This window comes from Dipodomys ordii, unplaced genomic scaffold, assembly GCF_000151885.1.
Source record: "Dipodomys ordii isolate 6190 unplaced genomic scaffold, Dord_2.0 Scaffold7, whole genome shotgun sequence".
In the NCBI taxonomy this organism is placed as follows: Eukaryota; Metazoa; Chordata; class Mammalia; order Rodentia; family Heteromyidae; genus Dipodomys; species Dipodomys ordii.
The window spans coordinates 3938555-3960178 of record NW_012267223.1 but is presented as its reverse complement, the minus strand read 5'-3'; the positions used below and the strand labels follow the sequence as shown (position 1 = coordinate 3960178).

General features: G+C 59.4%; 2 protein-coding genes across 5 annotated transcripts in view; one reads left to right on the top strand and one right to left on the bottom strand.

The window, feature by feature from the left end:
* The window catches only part of Kiaa0195 (KIAA0195 ortholog), a 40207-nt gene extending 32544 nt beyond the window's left edge, over positions 1 to 7663 (top strand). For all 4 annotated transcript variants that reach the window (XM_013037893.1, XM_013037895.1, XM_013037894.1 and 1 more), the window contains 15 exons: positions 14 to 231; positions 1649 to 1830; positions 1920 to 2058; positions 2296 to 2411; positions 2544 to 2643; positions 3009 to 3117; positions 3294 to 3483; positions 4019 to 4096; positions 4397 to 4482; positions 4638 to 4719; positions 5005 to 5153; positions 5242 to 5336; positions 5436 to 5529; positions 5946 to 6116; positions 6226 to 7663. In XM_013037893.1, coding sequence (XP_012893347.1) covers positions 14 to 231; positions 1649 to 1830; positions 1920 to 2058; positions 2296 to 2411; positions 2544 to 2643; positions 3009 to 3117; positions 3294 to 3483; positions 4019 to 4096; positions 4397 to 4482; positions 4638 to 4719; positions 5005 to 5153; positions 5242 to 5336; positions 5436 to 5529; positions 5946 to 6116; positions 6226 to 6298 — 1882 coding nt within the window. In that variant the 3' untranslated portion in view covers positions 6299 to 7663. The remainder of the gene's footprint in view (positions 1 to 13; positions 232 to 1648; positions 1831 to 1919; positions 2059 to 2295; positions 2412 to 2543; positions 2644 to 3008; positions 3118 to 3293; positions 3484 to 4018; positions 4097 to 4396; positions 4483 to 4637; positions 4720 to 5004; positions 5154 to 5241; positions 5337 to 5435; positions 5530 to 5945; positions 6117 to 6225) is intronic.
* A 184-nt stretch (positions 7664 to 7847) lies between these two features.
* Caskin2 (CASK interacting protein 2) lies at positions 7848 to 20944 on the bottom strand. Its single transcript, XM_013037897.1, has 20 exons — positions 20863 to 20944; positions 19203 to 19692; positions 14886 to 14937; positions 14265 to 14362; positions 13770 to 13915; positions 13569 to 13664; positions 13352 to 13482; positions 13110 to 13218; positions 12680 to 12788; positions 12432 to 12526; positions 11505 to 11766; positions 11283 to 11404; positions 11134 to 11194; positions 10928 to 11016; positions 10663 to 10773; positions 10481 to 10582; positions 10232 to 10370; positions 8661 to 10139; positions 8318 to 8543; positions 7848 to 8030 (listed from the first exon to the last, which is right to left on the bottom strand). Exons 2-20 carry the CDS (start codon positions 19294 to 19296, stop codon positions 7940 to 7942), a joined length of 3612 nt encoding a protein of 1203 aa, XP_012893351.1. The 5' UTR covers positions 19297 to 19692; positions 20863 to 20944; the 3' UTR covers positions 7848 to 7939.
* Between the last annotated feature and the right edge of the window lie 680 nt (positions 20945 to 21624).

Below are 21624 nucleotides of genomic sequence, written 5' to 3'. Positions count from 1 at the left end.
GTTCCCCTGGCAGAAAGAAAGTGCTGGATTTCTACCAGCGAGCCTGTCTGTCCGGCTACTGTTCCGCCTTTGCCTACAAGCCGATGAACTGCACCCTGTCCTCCCAGCTCAATGGCAAGTGCATTGAGCTGGTGCAGGTGCCCGGCCAGAGCAGCATCTTCACCATGTGTGAGCTGCCCAGCACCGTCCCCATTAAGCAGAACGCTCGCCGCAACAGCTGGAGCTCTGATGGTACTGTGCACTTCTGTCCAATAGGGGGCCGGTGCTGGGGGCTCCGGAGGGCCAGGGAGCCCAGGAGTGGGAGGGACTGGACGGCCACGACATCATGTCAGGCAGAAGAAGCCAGGGACACCACGTGGGAGCTGGGTCACCAGTGTGGCACTCTTTAGCTGTGATATGAGAAGTACCTCAGTTTTCTCATCTAAATATAGACTCTACCCCTGTCACAGGTTTCTTGGGGGGTTTTATATATATATATATATATATATATATATATATATACACACACACACACACGCGCACAAAAGCTTTTTTTTTGTCAGATCTCAGCCTCCTGAGTAGCTAGGATTACAGGTGTGAACCACTAGCACCCGGCTTAAAAGCATTTTTTTTTTTAAGCTAGGTCCTGGTGGCTCATACCTGTAATCCTAGCTACTCAGGAGACTGAGATCTGAATATCAAGGTTCAAAGCTATCCCTGGCAGGAAAAATCTGTGAGACTCATCTCCAATTAACTACAAAAAGCTGGAAGTGGAACTGTGGCTCAAGTGGTAGAGTGCTGGCCTTGAGTAAAAGAGCTCAGAGACAGTGCCCAGGCCCTGAGTTCAAGCCCCAGGACTGGCACAAAACAAACACTTGAATGGAAGCGTTTGGTTTTTTGTTTTGTTTTTGTTTTCCTGTCAGTTGTGGGGCCTGAACTCTGGGCCTGGGCGCTGTCCCTCAGCTCTTCAGCTCAAGGCTAGCGCTTACCACTTCAGCCACAGCGCCACTTCAGGCTTTTCCTGCTTATGTGGTGCTAAGGAATCGAACCCAGAGCCTCATGCATGCAAGGCAATCACTTTACCACTGAGCCACCTTCCCAGCCCCTAAAAGGGTTTTCTTGAAAAGCTATCAAACATGCACTGTGGAGCATTAGCCTTACTAGAATCAGACAAATGTTTGGGTCACAGACCTTGCTGGAACTGTGGGTCTCTGAACCCACCTCATCCCTTTAAGTGTGTATGCTTGGGGCTTTAGGAACTCTGGAGACTGTGTGCAGAAGTGGTTGCTGAGGGTGGGGCCGGCCCCCTATCCTTGGAGCAGGGCTGGGCAATTGCTGAGCCATGTTCTACCTGGTTCTGCAGGATGGCCTCCTGACTGATGAGTTCTTTCATTGTGTTTTCTCCTGTGTCTGTCGGCTTTTTTATGTGTCTTGGCTGCGTGTGTGTGTGTGTGTGTGTGTGTGTATGTGCATGTGCGTGTGCGCGCATGGCTGTGTGTGGTCTTTTGGGGCCCACGTGCTCACTGATTTTGGGTGTGGCATCAATGTGTGTGTGTGTGGCCCTTGTGGGCTTCCCTCTGGAATCTGCTGGTTCCTGGGTGCCCTGGCTGGGCCATGTCCCACTGTCCTGCTATGTGTTGGCCGGCCTTTGTCTTGTGTCTACCTGAAGAAGGGATCGGGGAGGTGCTGGAGAAAGAAGACTGCATGCAGGCCCTGAGCGGCCAGATCTTCATGGGCATGGTGTCCTCTCAGTACCAGGCCCGGCTAGACATTGTACGCCTCATCGATGGGCTGGTTAATGCCTGCATCCGTTTTGTCTACTTCTCTTTGGAGGACGAGCTCAAAAGCAAGGTGGCTAGAACTCTCCACATCTTTCCCCACTGACCCTTTTCCCCGTGGGCTTTTGGATCTGTCTATGTACTGTCATCTGCCTTTTACAGGTGTTTGCAGAAAAGATGGGCCTGGAGACAGGCTGGAACTGTCACATCTCTCTCACACCCAATGGTGACATGCCCGGCTCTGAGATTCCCCCTTCCAGCCCCAGCCACGCAGGCTCCCTGCATGATGACCTGAACCAGGGTGAGAGCAAAGGCTTGTGGGGGTTGGTCTGGGCAGGAACTTCCCCCTCCTGGGAGCTACAGCTTAGGAAGAGCCTCCTCCATCCTTCCCAGGATGTATACTTCTCTGGGAAAGGAGGCAGCAGAGGTAGGCAGGTGAACAGTGACGCTGGAGGCGGATGGTATCTGTCCTCTGCAGACAAGGGAAAAGCCCCTAGGAAGCTGGTCCCAAGTGAAGAACATGCTTTCATCTCCACAGTGTCCCGCGATGATGCAGAAGGGCTCCTCCTATTGGAGGAGGAGGGTCACTCGGACCTCATTAGCTTCCAACCTACAGACAGCGACATCCCCAGCTTCCTGGAGGACTGCAACCGGGTATGGTGGCGGGATCTGGCCTTCTCAGCTCCTTCTGTAACCATGGCTGGCTCAGGGAGGGGTAGGGCAGGCGAGTTCCACAGAGAGTCCGGGTCCCCATCCCGAATCCCTGTCATCACTTGCCTCCTGCAGGCCAAGCTGCCTCGGGGCATTCACCAGGTGCGACCCCACCTGCAGAACATCGACAATGTGCCCTTGCTGGTGCCTCTCTTCACTGACTGTACCCCCGAGAGTGAGTGCTGGCCGTGACCCCTCCTGCTGAGCTCCCTAGGGCTACATACATTATCTGTAGGCTGTAGAGGAGGGGGAAATGACACAGGAGTGGAAGAGCCTAGAGCAGGCGGAGGAGGGTGGGGGGAGGGTGTGTAAGGGATGGAGGGGTGCTGGGAAATCTAGCCAACTGATGTGTAGCTAGGCCCATTCCAGAGTCAGAACTCAATTTTCACATGCTCATATTGATGGGGTGGGATTGTTTTAAAGAGAGACCCTCTTCCCATTGCCTTCTGCCCTCCCGCCCCCCTCCCTCCTGGCCTGTGGCTCTCTACCTGCACATGGCGCTCTGCCTGCCGGACCCTTGTGCCTCCTGCCCACCTCCAGCCATGTGTGAGATGATAAAGATCATGCAGGAATACGGAGAGGTGACCTGCTGCCTGGGCAGCTCTGCCAACCTGAGGAACGGCTGCCTCTTCCTTCAGAGCGACGTCAGGTCAGGACCCAGACAGGCCTGTGTGGAGCTGGGGGGCACGTTTCCTGGTCGATCTGGTCCTGACTGGGTTCCAGGCACCAGAGCTTGGTGGGAGGCAAGGGGTGGATGTCGTCTTGTGGGAGACACAAGTCTTCACAGAGCACAGCTCATGGCTGAGCTTTTCCTTCCCCGCCCAGCATTGCTTTGGATCCCCTGTACCCATCTCGCTGCTCCTGGGAGACCTTTGGCTATGCCACCAGCACCAGCATGGCCCAGGCCTCGGATGGCCTCTCCCCCCTGCAGCTGTCAGGGCAGCTCAACAGCCTGCCCTGCTCCCTGACCTTCCGCCAGGAGGAGACCATCAGCATCATCCGGCTCATCGAGCAGGTGGGCCTCAGCTGGGTGGAGTGGGGTAGGAGACAGGGCCCACCCTACAGGAGGGGAGGGGGGGAGGCAGTTATAACCCAGGATCCTTCTGGAACCCCTGGACCGCATGCTTCCTGCACGTGGGAGGAGCAAGTGAAGCTCCTCCAGGAAGTTGCATTTTTTTGTTTGTTTGTTTGGTCGTGGGGCTTGAACTCTGGGCCTGGGCACTGTCCCTCAGCTCTTCAGCACAAGGCAAGCACTCTCCCACTTGAGCCAGAGCACCACTTCTGGTTTTCTGGTGGTTCATTGGGGATAAGAATCTCACAGACTTTCCTGCCCCGGCTGGTTTTGAACCGTGATCCTCAGATCTCAGCCTGCTGAGTAGCTAGGATGACAGGCGGGAGCCACCGGCGCCCGGCGAAGTTGAATTTATCTCTGCTCCCTCCTCACAGGAGCGCCCCAGGCATGGCATGTGGCCCTTGGCTGAAGCTTGTCAGTTGTAGGGCCTGAGAGATCAGGCAGGCCTGGGCCATAATCTGTCCCTCTCGGTCCCTAGGCTCGGCATGCCACCAATGGCATCCGTAAGTGCTTCCTCTTCCTGCTGCAGTGCCAGCTGACCCTTGTGGTCATCCAGGTGAGCCGGGGATAAGCGCAGGTATTACCTCTCTCTACTTGCTCTTTCATACAAGTAACAGGAATCTGAGGAGGGAGATCGGGGGTGTAGCACAGCACAGGGGCCCCTCAAGGTCTCTGTAACTTCCTCTGAGCTTTCAGAGGTGACTCCAACGCAGATTAGTGTTCCCTCGGGTCCCAGTGCCTCTCAGCCAGGAGTTGAGCATCTGTCTAGATAAAGGGACAACATAGCTCTGGAGTCGGTGGGTTGTATTCATTTGCCAAAATCTAATTGTGGGTCCTGGGTTCTTTCCTGCTCTAGTTCCTTTCTTGCGTGGTCCAACTGCCACCACTGCTGAGTACCACAGACATCCTGTGGTTGTCCTGCTTTTGCTACCCTCTGCTCAGGTGAGAGCCATGCACCCTTCTGTGCCTGGGCAGGTGGGAGGAGCCCCGAGTTCTGGAAGGGCCGCTCAGGGCTCATCTCCTCTGGTGCAGGAGCCTTCATCTCCCTGAAGGCAGTGGAAACTGTTGCCATTCCTTCACCCACTCTCGCTTTTCAGCATCTCTCTGCTGGGGAAACCACCCCACAGCTCCATCATGTCTATGGCAACAGGAAAAAACCTTCAGTTCATTCCTAAGAAGGTAAGAGAGGCAGACCTGGCAAGCCAGGGCCTCATGGAGATGGACAGAGGACCAAGGGGCGGGGCTGGGAGGGGGCCTAACCTGGAAGGGTCTGCGGAGATCCGGAGATCGGGAGACTGGGAGGACTGGCACTTGGCCTGGGGAGGTAATAATAAGAGCTGACAAAGTCCTCTCTGGGAGTGTGGCCCCTGCTGTTTGTCTTTCCTCTCAGGCCTGGCCACTGACTCCCTAAGAGCCTGTCCAAGGCTGCCACGGAGTGAGCAGCCAGCCTCCCTTCCCCCACAGACGCAGCACTACTTCCTGCTCTGCTTCTTGCTCAAGTTCAGCCTCACCATCACCTCGTGCCTCATCTGCTTTGGCTTTACACTGCAGAGCTTCTGTGACAGCGCCCAAGCCCGGAACCTTACCAACTGCTCCTCCATCATGCTGCGCAGGTGCATCTCGGGGACTATCCACCTCCCCACCCCAGCCCACCTCCCCACGGCCTCTCGGGAGGCTGAGCCGTGTTGCTTTGTTTGGCAGCAATGATGGCAGGGCTCCAGCCTGGTTCGAGGACTTCGCCAATGGGCTGCTGTTGGCCCAGAAGCTCACTGCCGCCCTGATCGTCCTGCACACGGGTAAGGACTCTGCCTGGGAGAGGCTGCTGACAGCCTGTGGGGAACAAGGCCCTGGACCTGGGGAAGCCTGATACCCCATGGGCTCCCGTTTTTTTCCAGTCTTCATCTCTATCACCCATGTGCATCGCACCAAACCCTTGTGGAGCAAGAGTCCCCTGACGAACCTCTGGTGGGCTGTGACCGTGCCTGTGGTGTGAGTCATGTTGGTGGAGAGGGTCACAGGGCAGGGCCAGGCTTGTGGGTGAGCCAGAGCTAGAGGGCTGACTGCCCTCCTGCAGCTTAATGTCATGCTGAGAAAGTAGAGGATGGAGCCAGGCGCTGGTGGCTCACGCCTCTCATCCATGGCACTCAGGAGGCTGAGAGCTGAGGATCACGGTTCAAAGCCAGCCTGGGCAAGAAAGTCCCGTGAGAATCTTACCTCCAATTAACCACTCAGAAAACCGGAAGTGGTGCTGTGGCTCAAGTGGTAGAGCGCTCGCCTTGAGCTGAAGAGCTGAGGGACAGCACCCAGGCCCAGAGTTCAGGCCCATGACTGACCAGAAAAAAAAATAAAAGAGGATGAAGCAAGGTGACTTGGGGTTCACATGCGGCTGCCCCCTTCTTTGGCAGGCTGCTTGGTCAGGTGGTTCAGACGATTGTGGACCTGCAGCTGTGGACACACAGGGATAGCCATGTCCACTTTGGCCTGGAAGATGTGCCCCTGCTGACGTGGCTCCTGGGTTGCCTGTCCCTGGTTCTCGTGGTAGTGACCAATGAGATCGTGAAGCTACATGAGATTCGGTGAGCAGGGTGGGGTGTGTTACCTAAATCTACCACCCATGGTGGGCATCCTACTCGTCTCCTGGCCCAAGAGTCTATACCAACCTGCAGTGATCTCCTGCCCCACCAGGGTCCGAGTCCGCTATCAGAAGCGACAGAAGCTGCAGTTTGAAACTAAGCTGGGCATGAACTCTCCCTTCTGAGCCACTGGCTGTGATGGCCACAGCTGCCCTTGATCCAACCCTGAGTCTGAGGCATTGGTATCATGAACGCTTTCAAGGTTTGCTCTTGTGTACCCTGGTGTGGAAGGCCCAGCTTTGCTTGGTGGAGTCCTTCCTGTCTTCCTGACCCTGGCTGATCACGAGAAGCCAAGGCGCTGCCGTCTCAGCTGGACAGGACCTCCCTGGCTCCTCCCTGGCCTTGCACTCTTGAATGTATGACCTCAGGGGCATGGTAGAGGGATCCTTGCCGCCTCCCCGTGGGCTGCTCACCTTCAGGGTCCCCGTACCCAGGCCCTCTGCTCTGTTATCTTTGGCACAAACTCAAAGCGAGGGGCAGGGGCCTCTATCTTCGGAGATGGGAGCTGCCTCGTCCTCCCCGCTGTCCGCATCCTGTCTTCCCAGGGCAAGGCCCGGGGGGGGGTCCCAAGAAACCTCCCCGCTCTGTGGGGGGCTCTCACACGTGGGCCCTCACCTCACCCTCGAGCCCCTCCCGTGCCTGTGCTCCACTGGCAGCAAGTCAGAGAGTCAGTCTTGGGGGGACACAGCCCAGGTTTCCTGTTCTCCCAGGAGAAGTTTTTATTGGTGTCTATTTTTTACTGGAAATGAGCCTTTTAGGAATGAATGTAGACTGGTTTATATTAAAACGTGTGACTTGCTTAAGAAAAACCCGTGGCTGGTACATGAGGCCAATAAGGCTCCCCTCCTCCCAGGCGGTGAGCACAGAGAGGATGCTGGGGGGGGGGGCGGAGGGGGCGGAGGGGTAGTCCCACACCTCCCTCCTTCTATAGCTGTGAATCCCTCAGGGTACAACCCAGAGGAGACCCCCGAGACCCAGAGGTCTGTGCAACAGATGGAAACACAAGCTCAGCTATGTGGAATGACACTTTCATTGGCGTTAGTTGGCGGAAGAGGTTAATGGTTACAGAGCCCAGGCCTGGGCAAACCCCATCAAGCCTCCAGCCCTGAGGTGGGCAGGGCTGCGTCTGCCGGGGTCTGAAGGCCTTCCCCTACTGCATCGTCCAGGCAGTTAATAGATAGAATAAATCCCATTTAAAATATATGCATTTCTCTCTGCTTAAAAAATAGTATGTACAGTTGAGAAGGTTTGGACATGGAGGATCTGTTAGGCCCACCGCCATCCAGGGTGGGTGGTGGGAGCAGGAAAAGAGCCGGCAGGACATGGCCACCGCCACATGGGTGTGTCCCCACTATGTCCTTACATCACGTCTCCTACGTGCACCTGCAGGGAGGTGTACCCCTGCATTCCCTGGGCCTCTCAAGAGTGCCACAGCAGCCAGGCAGGTGGCCTGGCTAGGGCTTGAAACATGGGGTGGGAGAGGGGAAAGAAAGTGTGGAGAAAGCTCTTTCCAGGGTCCCTGTCTAGGGGCCAGCGCTGTCCAGTTGGATGACACATGGGCGGGGCTGTGTAACCATGGCAGCGGAAGCCCCTCAGCTGGACCGTGCTGCCAGGCCCTCTTGGCCCCATCTCTGGAGTCAGCTCCTGCTTGAGCTGCAGGGAGGGGTGTGGTCCCAGGGTGCTGGGGACTTCTTCCATGCTGGGCCAAAGGCAGTGGACACTGGAAGCCACAGTGAACACTGCTGGGGGACACAGGCCAGTCTCGTTCAGTCCAGCATGGCATCCAGCTGGTCCGCCAGGGCGTCGAACATGGTGCTGATGTCATCCAGAATGTGCTTGGTAGAGGTCCCAGGGGGGCTGTGACAAGGGGAAGGTTCAGATGGACACGTGGCTACTTGGACCAGCCTACTGCCCCGGGGGAAGGAGCTGCCCAAAACCCTTCGTGCCTGTCACCTTGTAATGTTCATAACCGTGCGCCTCTGGTGACGTTTACCAGGTATCCCTGCAGGTCAGATCTGGCAACTCCAAAATCTAGGGTCCTATCATCCTGCCAGGGGCTTCCCCAGGCCTGAGGCCCTGCCAGCCGTGTCCCTGCCAGCCTTCCCGGGAACCCACCAGAGTGTCCGTTCCTACACCCAGCTTACCCTTCTCGCTCCTCAGCACCAATGCTCTTCTCGGCTGCCCTTAGTGCAGCTGCCAGGGATGAACTGGTCTGTTCCAGTCTCTGCTGGGCCCGGCCTGGACCCACAGCCCCTCCTGTGCTCTCAGGCCTTGGGGGGGGCACTGGGCGGGGGCCAGGCCGGGGAGCCAGCTTGGGGCCAGAAAATGCCAGCTGGGTGCAGGCCACCGACACAGCCTTGGGAGCTGTTCCTGTAGAGACCAAAAGGCTGGCTTGTGACTTGGCGGGACACAACCCTGCCCCTGTCCCCTCCCCACCCTTCACCCCCACCCCCCGCCCGCCGCTGCCAACAACACCTGGCATCCTACCTGCTCCGGGCACCTTGAGCAGGGCGGTGGGGGCAGCTGTGTGCTCCGGCTCTGCAGGTGGCCGGTGGTTGGCCGAGCTTTCCAGACTGGGGCCAGCACTGGAGGCCACTGGGGCCGTGGGGGTCTGGGTCCCAGGGCTGAGAGGAGGCACCGGAGCTCCTTGAGTGGCGAGGCTGCTGGGCTCTGGCTGGGGAGGACTGGAGGACTCGGAGAGGGAGGACTCGCTGGGGGCCTGGGAAGGTGGGGGGGCAGAGGGGCTAGGGGTAGCACCTGCCACCCCAAAAGCCAACAGGGCCGTCTGCAGCGGCTCTCTCTCCCTGCACTTGGGCCTCCGCTTGACAGTGTCTGACTCTGTAAGGTTGAAGTGGAGGCCGGGGGGCACAGGCGTCTCTCGGGGTGGGGGGCCAGCTGGCTTTGGCCGCTGCTTGATGGTCAGGTTTCCCTCCTCTGCGAACGGCAGCCCTTCTCCCGAGCTCCCCCGAGACGGAGGCGTCCCCTCGGGGCTGGGCTCCTCTTCCGTGTCAGACACGGGTCCGGCGGGGCTGGGCAGACTCGGGGGCTCCGAGGGGCCGCTCGGCTCACTCAGTGTTCTCCGTCGGGGCCCTGTGGCGCCGTCCTTGGGCCCAGGGCTCCCATCTAGTGGTGGGGGTTCCGTGGAGCCAGAAACTGAGCTGAGGCGTTTCGGGGGTGGCGGCGGGGGGCCTTTGCGACGGGCTCGGAGGGCAAAGGACTGGCTGCGTGGGGTCCCCCGAGCCGGGGCTGGGCTAGGACTAGTCCGGGCAAGGGTGCTGCGTCCTGGCCTTCGGGTGAGGGTGGCGTAACTGCCCAAGGCACTGCCCACTGGCTCCTCGGCCTCCCCCTCGGCTTCCCCCTCCGCAGGGCCAGGGCGGCTCAGGCTGTGGGACCGGCGCTTGGGGCGAGGGGGGTCTGGAGGGGTGGCCAGGGGCCCCGCCAGGTAGGAGAAGGCCCGGGGTGCACCAGGCGGTGGCCCTGGGGCTGGGCTGGAGGGTGAGACCTGGGGGTACATAAAAACATACGGGGCAGGTCCTTGGCCAGGAGGTGGGAAGCAGAGCTTAGAGGGCCTCTCTGTGCCCTCTGGAAGGTTCCTTTCTTGTAGGGTGCCGGGGTCTCCACCAGCACTCGGCTGGGGCGCAGACTGTTCCTGTGAGTGACCAGAGCCCCGGGAGCGTGCTCCAATGCTCTCCTGACTGGGGGATCGAGCCGGGGGCAGGGGGAGCGGCTCAGGGCCGCCCCCTGCCATGGCTGCCTGTAGCTCCGGGCTCAGCTCACTGCCCTGGAAGGTGAGAAGGCGTGGGCCGGCCATGGCTGGGCCTTCCCCATTCTCTAGCCCGTCGATGGTCATCAGCTCTGATCCTCGGGCCAGCCGGCGCCCGCCTTCGCCCAGGGCCTCTCCCTGCAGCAGGCCCCGCCGGAGCTCCGCCAGCCGCCTCACACCCAGCATGAGTTTCTTCTGGTGCCCTGAGGAGGTGGGCAGAAGCAACAAGGTTAGCTGAGTCTTGGGAAGGGTCACCGCGGAGGGGCCCGTGGCCGGGGCTCAGAGCAGTCCTCACCCAACTTGTTGACGCCGATTTCCTGCAGCTCTTCCCAGGTGAGATCGGCCACTAGCCCCATGGAGTCATAGCCACTGCTCACCAGCTGCTTGTGGTACTGCGGCAGCCCCAGTGCACTCAGCCACTCCAGCAGATCCGTCTGGAGGGGCACTGTGGTCAGGCCTGGCTCCTCTTCAGCCAGAGGAGGGGCGCCACCCAGCCACAGCCCTGGGTGGGAGCCCAGAGTGCACACCCTGGCCCCCTGCTCACCGGGATGTAGTTGGGCAGCCACTCGGAAATACTGAGCTGGGCGATCTCTGCGGCGATCTTCTTCCGGTGGCCCGGCTTGGTCACTCCGATGGCTGTCAGATCCTGCGGAGCCGGAGCAAGGCAAGGGCGTCAGGCCCCGCCGCTGCCCCCTGGGCCCTCCCTGGTCCAGCTGCATCACCTACCTCAGGGGTCATGCGGCTAATGGTTGGCACGTCATAGCCAGCCTGCAGAAAGTGGGCAGTGTAGCCCTCCAGCTGGAACTCACTCAGCCAGTTATGAATAGCCTGTGCATCCTGTGGTTCCGGGAAAGGGAAAGCCAGGAAGAGCTGAATGGCTAAGGGGAGGCCCAACTCACCGGCCCAGCCTTCCCCAGTAGCCTGGCCTCTATAAGTGAATGCACTGAGGCCTTCCATTCCCCACAAGGTCCCACCCCGGCGGAGATCTCACCTTCCCCTCTAGCAGCTGCTCTGGCCTCACATCCTGGGTGAAGATCTCACCTGAGCGGTGGCTAATCAGAGGGTGGTGGCTCAGGGTGTCTTCAAGGAAGGAGAGAAATGGCCTCAGAGGTGGCACGAGGAAGGGAGGGGTGCCATGCCCCCAGCCTCCCCACCGCCAGCTCTGTCAGCCAGCCCTCTCCTGTTCATTCTCCCCACCTGCCAGGGGCGGGGCATGCAGTCCCGGCAGCACCTGGTCCTCACCGGCAGAGGGCAGAGGCTGGAGACAGGGAAGGATCTCATTTAGGAGGTGCAGAATTGGCAGCAGGGGTGCGCCCTGCCCTGGTCCCAGCAGCCCTCCCTCCTACCTGAGCGTTCTCGATAAGGAGGCCCGTGCTGTGGCCGTTGGTGCCCTCGGAACTCTGACCACTGCCAGCACTGCGGATGCTGCCCACGCTGCCCTCGCTGCCTACGCTATTCCTGTCACCTGCTGCAAGGAACAGACGCACAGTAGTTAGCGCTTCAGTGGTGTTGCCAACAGCTGACTGGCAACTCGCCAGTATCCACTGCCACACTCTGGGAGGACGTACCTGGACTGTCCGGGCTGAGGCCCACCCGAGGGAGCTGGCCATAGGCCAGAGGATGCAGGGCGTCATCAGCAGGAGGCTGCGGTGTTCGGGAGAAGCCTGGGCGCAGGGTAGTGGGTGCGGAGGGGACACGGGGCACAGGGATGCCCACTCGCTTGCTGACCACCTCGACAATGCCAGGAGGGAAGTAGCCCACACGGTCTGTGCCTCTTTGGCTCTCATGGATGTGGCCCTTCCAGCGGCCATCTGCGTGCTGCTCAAGCACCTGTCATTGATAGATTGTGCAGACCCGTACTCACTCCCTACACCAAGCAAGTGGGGGTTCTCTATCCAGCCCCCCTGATCCAGATCGTTCCTAAGGCAGCTGGGCTCAGATGCCCCAATCAGCCAGAGTTCAGCCCCTGCAGCCAGCCTGCGCCCAGCCTAATCCCCTGTGTCACAAGGGTAGACAGACAGGACCCCCCACATACAGCCTGCGTTCCGTTTACAGCCCCATTGCTTACAGGTGTGTGACTTTGGTCAAGCGAGCCTAACTTTCTTATATTTTGGGGGGGAGGGGGCCTTGAACTTTGGGCCTGGGTGCTATCCCTGAGCTCTTCCTCTTGAGCCACAGTGCCGCTTCCGTTTATTCTGGTGGTTAATTGAAGAGTCACGGACTTCCCTGCTCAGGCTGGCTTTGAACCGAGATCCTCAGATCTCAGCCTCCTGAGTAGTTAGGATTACAGGTGTGAGCCACCGGCGCCTGGCTGATCCTAACATTTATAAGCCTCCAAACTCTGTCATCGCTACAAAGACTATGACATTTACATTGCCTAGACTTGGGAAGAATTCAGCACAGAAAGACTTAGCACAGTCTGGCAACATAGTAGATTCCCAAAAAAGTCATAGCGATGGTTTGCATTCTCACAGCAGTGCCAATCGGAGCCTCACCGTGATGACATCTCCAGCTCGGACATTGAGAGCAGTGGGATCATGGAGGTTCCAGAAATCCTTGAGTGCTCGGACCTTCAGGATCCCTGAGGCCTCTAAGAGAAGGGGCCGGGGGGGGGGCGGGGGAGAAGCAGACATCAAATATGGTCAAGGTCCTGAGGGTATCCCCTCAGGGACACAGCTCCCTCCACACCCCAGTTCTTGCCGACCGGCTCCTGTCCCTCTGGCTGGCTTCTTCAGACACTCACCCCTCAGCAGCTGCTTGATCTCCCTGCTGGCCTGGGAGGTGGTGAACTGGTTGACGATGTCCAGTGCCGTCTGGTTGTAGGTGTTGCGGATGTTTACGTCCACGCCTCCCTGGGGGCGGGGTCATGAGTGTGCACTAAGCACTTGGCCTGTGGTCTCTTCTCCCCCTGCTGCTGCTCATAACCATCCAAGACCTGGGTGCTCTTATCACACCCAGATCTTTTCACTCGGGCATGGAATTTCAGAGACCGAGTCAAGGACAGTGTAGTAAGAAGGCATACTTGGGATCTGAATCAGAGGGGGTGGTTTCCCAGCCACATGGCCTTAGCACTGCCATTGCCCATACAAAACACTAGGGCCTTCCCAACCGGTCTTGGCACAGGGGCAGAGGCTTGAGGGACACCTATGGAGTGACCAGGTATCCACACCTACCTCCAGGAGAAGCCGCACCACCTCGGTCTTGCCGTACAGTGCAGCTTCGTGGAGCGCCGTGCCGGTCTTGGTCTGGCGGTTGATCTCAATTCCAGCTCTCAGGAGCTGTCTGTGATGGACGGGGAGTCAGGGTGATGGGGCAGGGGAGGAGTCCAATGGGGAGACTGAGAGCAACAGAGGCATTGAGAGGGCCCCGACTGTCCCACAGGAGGGGGGTGAGGAAGGGGGCTCCCTCAGGATACCTGATGACTTCTCGATGGCCGTTCTTGGCAGCCAAGTGCAGGGGTGTGGTGTAATTGGGGTCACACGGATCCTTGGCCTCACCTTCCAGCAGCGCCACACATAAGTGGCTGTTGAGCAGAAGCTGGGCCACCTGCAGGCAACACATAGCACCCAATTAGCGCCTCCTACCGAGACCCCACAAATGACACCCAGCATCCCGAGGACCACAGACCTCACCTTGAGCCGACCAAATTCACAGGCCAGATCCAGGGGTGTCTTCTTAGCTTTGTTGACCAGGCATGGGTTGGACTGATGTTGGAGGAGCATCTCTGACTAGGGGTGGGAGTGGGGAAGAGCCAAGTGAGGAGATCTGCTGGCTTCCAGAACCCCTATCCCGTTTCCCTGCCCTAGGGCCCCCCCACAGGCGGGTTCACATACCACCTCATAGTGTCCGTACTGTGCAGCTAGGTGCAGAGGGATCTGACCATCCAGCGAGGCCGCGTTGACAGCCGCAGAGGCCCGGAGCAGCAGCCTCACAGGCTCTAGCCGGCCCTGCCAGGCCGCGTAGTGCAGTGGACGCATTCCTGACAGGAGAATGGGATCCAAGGGAGGTCCTGGGACAGTGTTGGGGAGGGGCGGGGCCTAAGCAGTGTATGGAGCCATTCTGATTGCGCGGAGACAGCCCCAAAGTGATGCTAGCATTACCCAGCTTTAATCAGAAAGAGGTCCAGCTCTATGGGGGCAGAGCCAGGGTCTTGCTGCACCCATTATGGGTACATGTCAGGAAAGCAGGACCACCTGCTACCTAGATGGCCAGGATGATTCGAGAGGAAAAGCCATCTGCAAGCCACAGGAGCATCTAGCACTGCTTGTGTACCTCATTGGAGCAAGCTCCAGTCACAGGTGTGGGTTGGGGTCACATGGGGGGCTCACCATTGCTGTCCTTGATGTCTACGGTGGCCTGAGCCTCCAGAAGCAAGGCTATGAGCTCCAAACTGCCCCCCAAGGCAGCATGATGGAGAGCAGAGAATCTGGGATGGGTTGGGTGGGGGGAGATCGACAAAGTAGAGGGTGTCAGTGAGCAATCTCCCACTCCCCAAGTCTTAGTCTTCCATACCCAAACTCATTCTGGGGGCTGGCAGGGATGGGTTCCTTGCCCCCCACGCCTGCCAGCCCTGCCGTGGGAGCGCACAGCAGCCTGGTCACTGCATGAAAGGGCTCAGTGTCTGGGCTGAGAGGCCTGTTTGTCTGGCATCCCCCCCCCAGCCAGCGAGGGGAGGGGGCCGTGGGAGCAGGCGCCTGCAGGCTCCTACCCTCCAGGGAGAAAAGGGGCCCAGGAGGAATCCGATCCAAGGGGGCCCTTCCCCTCAATTGGGGTGAACTCCACGGGCAGGTGGGTGCAAGCCCTCTTTCCCTCCAGCAGGACCCAGAGCTCTCCACAAATAGACTGCAGGGGCCCAAGACTGAGAGAGAGGGAGGAAGGGAATCTGAGCCCCAGGACCCATCCCTGCAGCCCCTCCCCTGGCCTCTCAGCCCCCAGCAGCAGGTACTCACCCATCGGCATCCTGGTAGTTGACATTGAGCCTCTTCGTGGAGCCAAGGAGCTCTGGGGATTGCGGGGAGGTAGGGATCAGGGCACAAATGACCACCCGGTCTCACCTGCACCCCTACTTGGTACACCCTCCACCTCACCTCCCAGAACCCAGCTGACCTCTCAGCATACAAAAAAGACCCTGCCCCATGGTCCTTTCCAGGTGCCTGTGGCTCCAGGGTGGGTAGCGCAAGGAGCCTTAGCAGCAATGACCTGGCTTCTCCAGGGCCCCAGCCTAGCGTGTTTATAGAGCCAAAGGGGGCGGGAGGGGGCACTGGCGTGATGTGCCTTCATCAGACAGGCCCACGGGGTGCATGGTTAGCATTCCTGCCTGAATGGGCTAGGAAGCGGAGTCATATTGTCCTCGTAGGCCAAGGGGCACAGGCAGGGAGAGAAGGTAGCAAGGCACTGGATAATCAAAGGTAGGAGAGATGCCAGGGCTGAGCTCGTGGACCACAAACCCCAGTCCCGAGGCATCCTGGAGCCTCGTGGGCAGTACGTTATCAGACCGGCTCGCACTAGCCTTGGGCTCCGCCTGTGCTGGCCCTGTGAATGCAGGCAGCGGTGGGCTCTGTGAAGTAGGCGGATCGTGGGGCTTGTGAGGACAGTGCCTCTGTCCTTTGCGTGCAGAAGATGGCAGCTGTCAACAATTTAACACTCCTCATTAGCAAGTGCTACGTTCCCCTCTGGTAAGAACCAGCACGTCCCTCTAAGGCCCACCTTGGATTTCGGTGGGTCTCAGCCTGCCCGGGAAGCACCCTCTAACTTGGTGCCCACAGGCTGGGCTTGCTCGTCCCAGACCTGGGCAAAAGAACTGGCACTGCTTCCAGAGGCAGCAAGCCTTGAAGTGTTGGGGAGGGAACGAGGGAGGCCTGTTCCAGGCACCCCCTGCCTTCTGCTGGAACCCACCCCACTGGGAAGGAGGGGGTCTAGTTCAACCCAAGCTGGGCAGGGTGCCAAGCATGCTGGTCTGGGCCTGCCCCCCAGGCCCTAATGGGCCTCTGAATAGCCCAGCGGCCTGGGCAAGGCAGGGCCTCATTCCAGCAGGGAGGGACCAGCCTTGCAGAAGGGAGCAGGGGACGTGCAGGGAAGGGAGGGCTACAGGTAGCACTGCACTGAAAGGACTCCACCACACAAAGGTAAACATGGAGGCAAGAAGGGACAGAAGAGCAAGGGGCGGAGGCCGCTGGGAGGCAACGCAGCCCCCCCAGGTCTCCTCTAGTCCCTTTGGAAAGTCCTTGTCACTCAACCACTTAGGACAGGGGCAAGAGGCAGGTAATGCCTGGCTCAACTGGCTGTGTGACTCTGGCTGTCCCGGTGTCTCTTTCAACTTCAGAGAAGACAATGAAGTCGGCAGGAAAGAGACACAGTGTCCTTCAGCCAGTCCACCCTTCCCACTGGCCTGCCAGCCTGCGCCGTCTGGGATGGGGTAGCTGGGTGGCGGGATGTGGCTCCTCCGGGGAGGGGCAGGACAATGTGACAGGAGGGACACAGGAACAGGAGGAGGGCCAGGCTGGGTGGCTCCGTTCTTTACAGAACAATGACCGGAAAGGTGGTGGGGGACAGGCCCCAAATGACTAGGCTGGGGACCCTGGCGGGAGGGAGGGAGGGAGGGAGGGAGGGTGGAGGGTCCTGGTTGCTGGCAGTGGCTCCTGGCACTTCCGCTTATAGCAGGGCTTCTTTCCCAGCCCCGCTCTGGGAGTGGAAGGGTCACTCCCCGGACTTAGGCTCAAGTAGAGGATGTGAGCTCAGCTGGCCACCCCAGCCCACCGTGTTTCCTCTGGCCAGAAAAGGACCTCAGCAAAAGGGGCTGGGGAAGGGCAAGGGGAAGAGGCGAGGCCAGGCCCACCACACCTTCCCTTCCCAGCTACCTGCTCTCCAAAGAAGACCTGGATCTGGATGGAATTGATCATATGTGGGGGTGGGGGCGGGAGGTGGGTGGAGGGGGGGCTTATCTGATGGAGGAGCCCAAAGGAGCATCTTTCCCACAGCTCCCTTTGCATAGCCAGAAAGTTCTAGTCAGCCCATAGGAAGAAAAAGGGGGAGCCCTGATGCTTCCCTTCCAGCAGTTTCCTTTGCCTCTCTGAGGAGTTCCCTGCAGCCCTTTGAAAGCTGCATTCCAATCAACTGGAAAGTGATCTCGGGCCATTTCTACTGATTTTAATTTGGAGAGAGTCCATTTTTTAGAACAACCCCCAGGCCATTCCGTTATGACAGAAAGCAGTGCTTAGCATGGGGGGCGGGGGGGGGAGGGGGGTACCTCGGCACAGGTTTATCTGTGTGACCTTCAACAAGTCACTAACCCTCTCTGAATATCATTTTCCTTAGCAGTATAAAGAATATAGAAACACCTAGCTCAGAGGTAAGTTAGGGGATCATAGCATTTCTTTGTTGTTGTTGTCGGTGGTGGTCATGGAACTTGAACTCTGGGCCTGGGCGCTGTCCCTCAGCAATTTAGCTCAAGGCTAGTGCTTTACCACTTGAGCCACAGCCCCTTTCTGGTGGTTTTTATTGGAGATAAGAGGTTCATGGTCTTTCCTGCCCGGGCTGGCTTTGAACTGTGATCCTCAGATCTCAGCCTCCTGAGTAGCTAGGATGACAGGCGTGAGCCACTGGTGCCTGGCAGCCTTTCTTAAAAGGTCAGATCTGCGAGGGTCACCTTGTGATTTCACTTTTGGTCACCAGTTTCTCCAGCTCCTCAGAGGATGAGGAAGGAAAGCACAGTCCCAGCACCTTGCAAGGAGACCTGGGCCTGTCACCCAACGCTTTACCCACACCTGCCTCACCTCGGCCTAGGGGAAGGAAGGGACCTTTTCCCCCAAGGACATTTCTTACCAGGACCAGACACCTTCTTCGAGCCTGAGAGCCCGGCTGTGAGCCTCCCACCATGAGCCTCTGGCCCCTCTTACTACCCTCTCGTGGGCCTCACTTTGAAGCCCCAGGGCTGTGAGGCCAGCAGCAGTGGCACCAAGGCCCCACTGGGCAGGTCGCCAAAACCAACAGAGGTGAGGGGGAGGGGGGGTCTCCCTGGGGAGCTGTAAGCCTGCTCACCCTCATCCACGTCCCCAGGGCACCGGGCCACCATACCAGCTCTCATGCCCAGGTTTCCACCCTGCTATGCAGGTGGGTGCACGCCATTAACGTCTTTCCTTCTGGCACCCACATGCCAGGGTGTGGGCAGGGATAATAAGATGTCTCCTGGTAGCCTAGGGCTTCCTCCTGTGGACAGGGCCCAGGTGTCCCTTGGGGCAAGAGCCCCAGTGCTTCAGAGAAGACCCTTCCCTCCAGGAAACTCCTTTCCAGTCCAGTCTAGTGGCAGGAAGCCGCTGCGGGGCTGAGATCTGAAGGGACCCAGAGAGCTGGCCCTGAAGCCCAGAAGTCTCTCACCACAGAGAAACCAAAGAGCTGGGGCTCAGCAGTGGCCATCTACATATCCAGCCCCTACAGCCCCATCAAGACTAGAGCTCCAGGCTATAGAAACCTTCAGAAACGAGCTTTAGCTGGGCACTGGTGCTCACATTTGTAATCTTTGTTACGCAGAAGTCTGAGATCTGACGATCAGGCTTTGAAGCCAGCCTGGGCAGGAAAGTCTGTGAGACTCTTATTAACCACCGTAAAGTCGGGGCTATGGCTCAAGTGGTAGAGTGCCATCCTTGAGTAAAAAGGCTAAGGGACGTAGCACTTAGTCCCTAACTTCAAGCCCTTGTAATGGTACCAAAAAATAAAAAAAAAATTAGCTTTGGTCACACACTCCCACAAGATCAGTAGCAGGTAAGTCGAGGTAAAGGAGCTTTAGCAAATATTCAGATAATGTTGATTTTTTTAAAAGACTCTTTAAAAAATATATCTCACAGACATCCCCCATTAGGCTCAGAAATAAACACAGAGCTGTTCTGGTGGATGTGTGCAGAGGGGTTTAGGGAATATGGTAGCTAGTCAGCTTTTCCTAACACACAGCCCAAACTAACATGGCACTCATCTGAAAAGCCACCTACTAGCAGGAAAGGCCACAGGAGCTGAAAGTTCGGTCTCTTTTGTTCACTGCTCTGGCTCGGGACTTAGCCTTTGCTAAGTGCACAGTAAAGACTTGAATGAATATACTTCACCCGACTCCCAGGCATGGACACTGATCCAGGGAGCTTAAGTGACGTGCCTGGTGACACATCCTAAGGGCCTACACAGAGCTACTTCTTGTCCAGACATAAGGAAGGACAGATCACAGAGGCCCCCCCACCCCTGCTCAGAGGCATCCCGAGATGGTCATGTTACCAAATACTCACTTGTCTTTGCAGCTTTGACCTTGGCCACCAATTTCTGGACACAGGTTACATCCCCATTCTTGACAGCAAGGATCAGGTCCTGCTCCCGACCCATAGTGGCCCCTGGGCTGGGCTCAGAACACAGGAATCCAAGGAGAGGCAGGGAGACAAGTCCAACAGTGGTGTCAGTGCACCATACTTCAGCCCCTTGAGGGCCCCAGGTCCTAAGGGAGCACGTCTGGTGTCCCAGCCAGTGGCTCCTTGTCAGGCGCTGATGATATTCCCTCCAGCGGGGAAGCCAGGGTCTGAGGGGGTGGAGGCTGTGTGGAAATCGGCACAGGGATCAGCCCGCAGCTTCTGACAGCCCTGCGACAGGCCAGGGCTGAGCCCGCCAATCTTTCCAGCCTGACTCAGGAGCACAGAGCGCAGCCAGCATTCCCTTGGGCCTCAGGTGACAGTGGTGGACAGGTGTGGAGGGGTCTGGAATAGACGTTGTGGCTGTGCCAACAGCCTGCAAGAGACCCAGAAACAAGACACAGAGGTGAGCGCAATAGGACCTCCAGGAGCCCTCAGCCGCCCTGGCTGGCCTTGGAGTCACAGTGGGTCCCCAAGAGGGAGGAGGGAAACCACTGTGCCTGCGAGGAGTATGTGGGGGGGGTGGCGTTTCTGGAGCAGGAAGGTGAGTCACTGTGCCCCTAGGGCACCGGGCAGCACCTCAACCTTGAACAGGAGGGGCCTTGGGAGCTCAGTACACTGGGGCAGGACGGGCCAGCAGCCCATTCTCCACAGCCCAAGGCTCCAACACCCACAGACAACTGGCAAACCAGGAGGTGGGGCATAGGCGGGTGGCACAGGCAGACTGATGGGGGGGGAGGTCACTCCCTGTCCAAGCTGCCTGCCCTCCCACCCACCCCCAGCCTCCACCCTACCTAGACTTAGCTTTAATAGCTGGATGTCCAAGCCCTGGGGCTCTTTAGGAACTTCAGAAGGTGGTGGACTGGGGAGTTTATCTCCCCTCCCCCCCCCATTTCTGCCTGCCGGACAGAGACGCTTCTACAGCACCTGTTGCTGACCCTCCTCACCCCCTTGTGTGCGTGTGGGGAGGTCGAGGAAGCAGCTGGACAGAGGGCAGAGAAGACATGAGGGGGGCACGGCTGGCCAACGGTCCAAGCCTGAACCCGAAGCCCAGACCCTTCGCCTTCACTGCAGGGCTTACGTCAGTTCCTCGGTGGCGGCGAATGTGTTGCCAAGAGTCTTATGGCACGAGCGCCGTGCAGGCCCGCAGCCCTGGCGGGGAGCTCTTCGCGTCCCCTCCCACCCCGCACCCCCAGCCCCGAGGGCGCAGCCCGCCGGCCGCCGGCCCGGGGGAGGGCGCCCCGGCAGCGCCTGGGGTCGGCGGGCGCCCCCGCCCCTCGGAATGCCGCGCACCCCCCACCCCCAGCCGAGCCCAGCCCGGGACGACCCCGGGAACAAAGCGGCGGGAGAAGGCGGGGGGGGGGGCACCGAGCGGGCCCAGAGCCCGAGGCGTCGAGGCTGGAGGATGAGAAGGGGGCGCGAAGAGGGCGGAAGGGACGGAGAGATGGAGGCGATCCCGCCGATCCCGCAGGAAAGAGAAAAAGTTAGTTTGCGCCTGTTCCAAAGGTGCTGATCCCCAGATCAGCCCCGGCCCGCTCAGTCTCACCTTCCCCGGCCGCCCCGCCGGGGGTCCGGCTGGTCCTGCTGTGTCCCTGGCACTCGGGACGCTGGCTCCCACAGCCCCCCCCCCTTTCTCCTCCGGCTCCTCCTTTTCCAAGGCCGGCTCTGCGCCTCCCGCAGGAAATCCCGCCCCTCCCCCTCCCCTCCCTCCGGATCGGGCGCCAGGCCCCGTCCCGGCCGAGCGGCCCGGCTGCCAGTCAGCGCCCGCGGCCCCGCCCCCATCCGCGCCAGGCCCCGCCCCCGCCCGCGCCAGTTTGGACTCCGGGCATAGCTGGATCCGCGCATGCGCACAGGTGAATCCGAGCGGCGGAGGGTAAAGGGGGGCGGGGCAGGGGAGGGGGTGGAGAAAGGAGCGTGGTGTTTGCCGCGCTGCGTCCAGGTATGGAATCCCGGAAAACTGGGGCTTTGGAGTGTGGACGGAAGGACGAGATACGATGGACATGAATGAGTGGAAGAAAAGCGTGGTGAAGGGTTTGGGCAGCCGAGACTCGGGGGACCCCTCTGGGAACCCCTTCCTCTCGGCCTTCGCCCCTGCCGGGACTCCGGCAGCGACCTCCGCCCGCCGCCAGTTGCCCGGGCCGAAGCGACTGACCGAGACAATGCTGCCACCTAGTGGACAGTGCGGGAGCGGCCCAGGGTTCCGCGGCAGGGACCCCAGCCTCGAGGAGGTGCTGTCGGAGCCTGGGGTGGCGCTTCAGCACCAACGAGGGGCGGACAGCGCCTCCCACCCTCGGCCTGGCCCTCCAAA

Excerpts from the sequence above, each read along its gene's own strand:
- Caskin2 (XM_013037897.1), bottom strand. The coding sequence starts at position 19,296 with ATGGGTCGGGAGCAGGACCTGATCCTTGCTGTCAAGAATGGGGATGTA. Across the intron at positions 13,665-13,769 it reads AGTACGGACACTATGAGGTG|TCAGAGATGCTCCTCCAACA; the intron begins GTATGTGAACCC and ends TCCCACCCCTAG. Across the intron at positions 8,544-8,660 it reads GCTCAAGGTGCCCGGAGCAG|GAACAGCTCCCAAGGCTGTG; the intron begins GTAGGATGCCAG and ends TGGTCTCTACAG.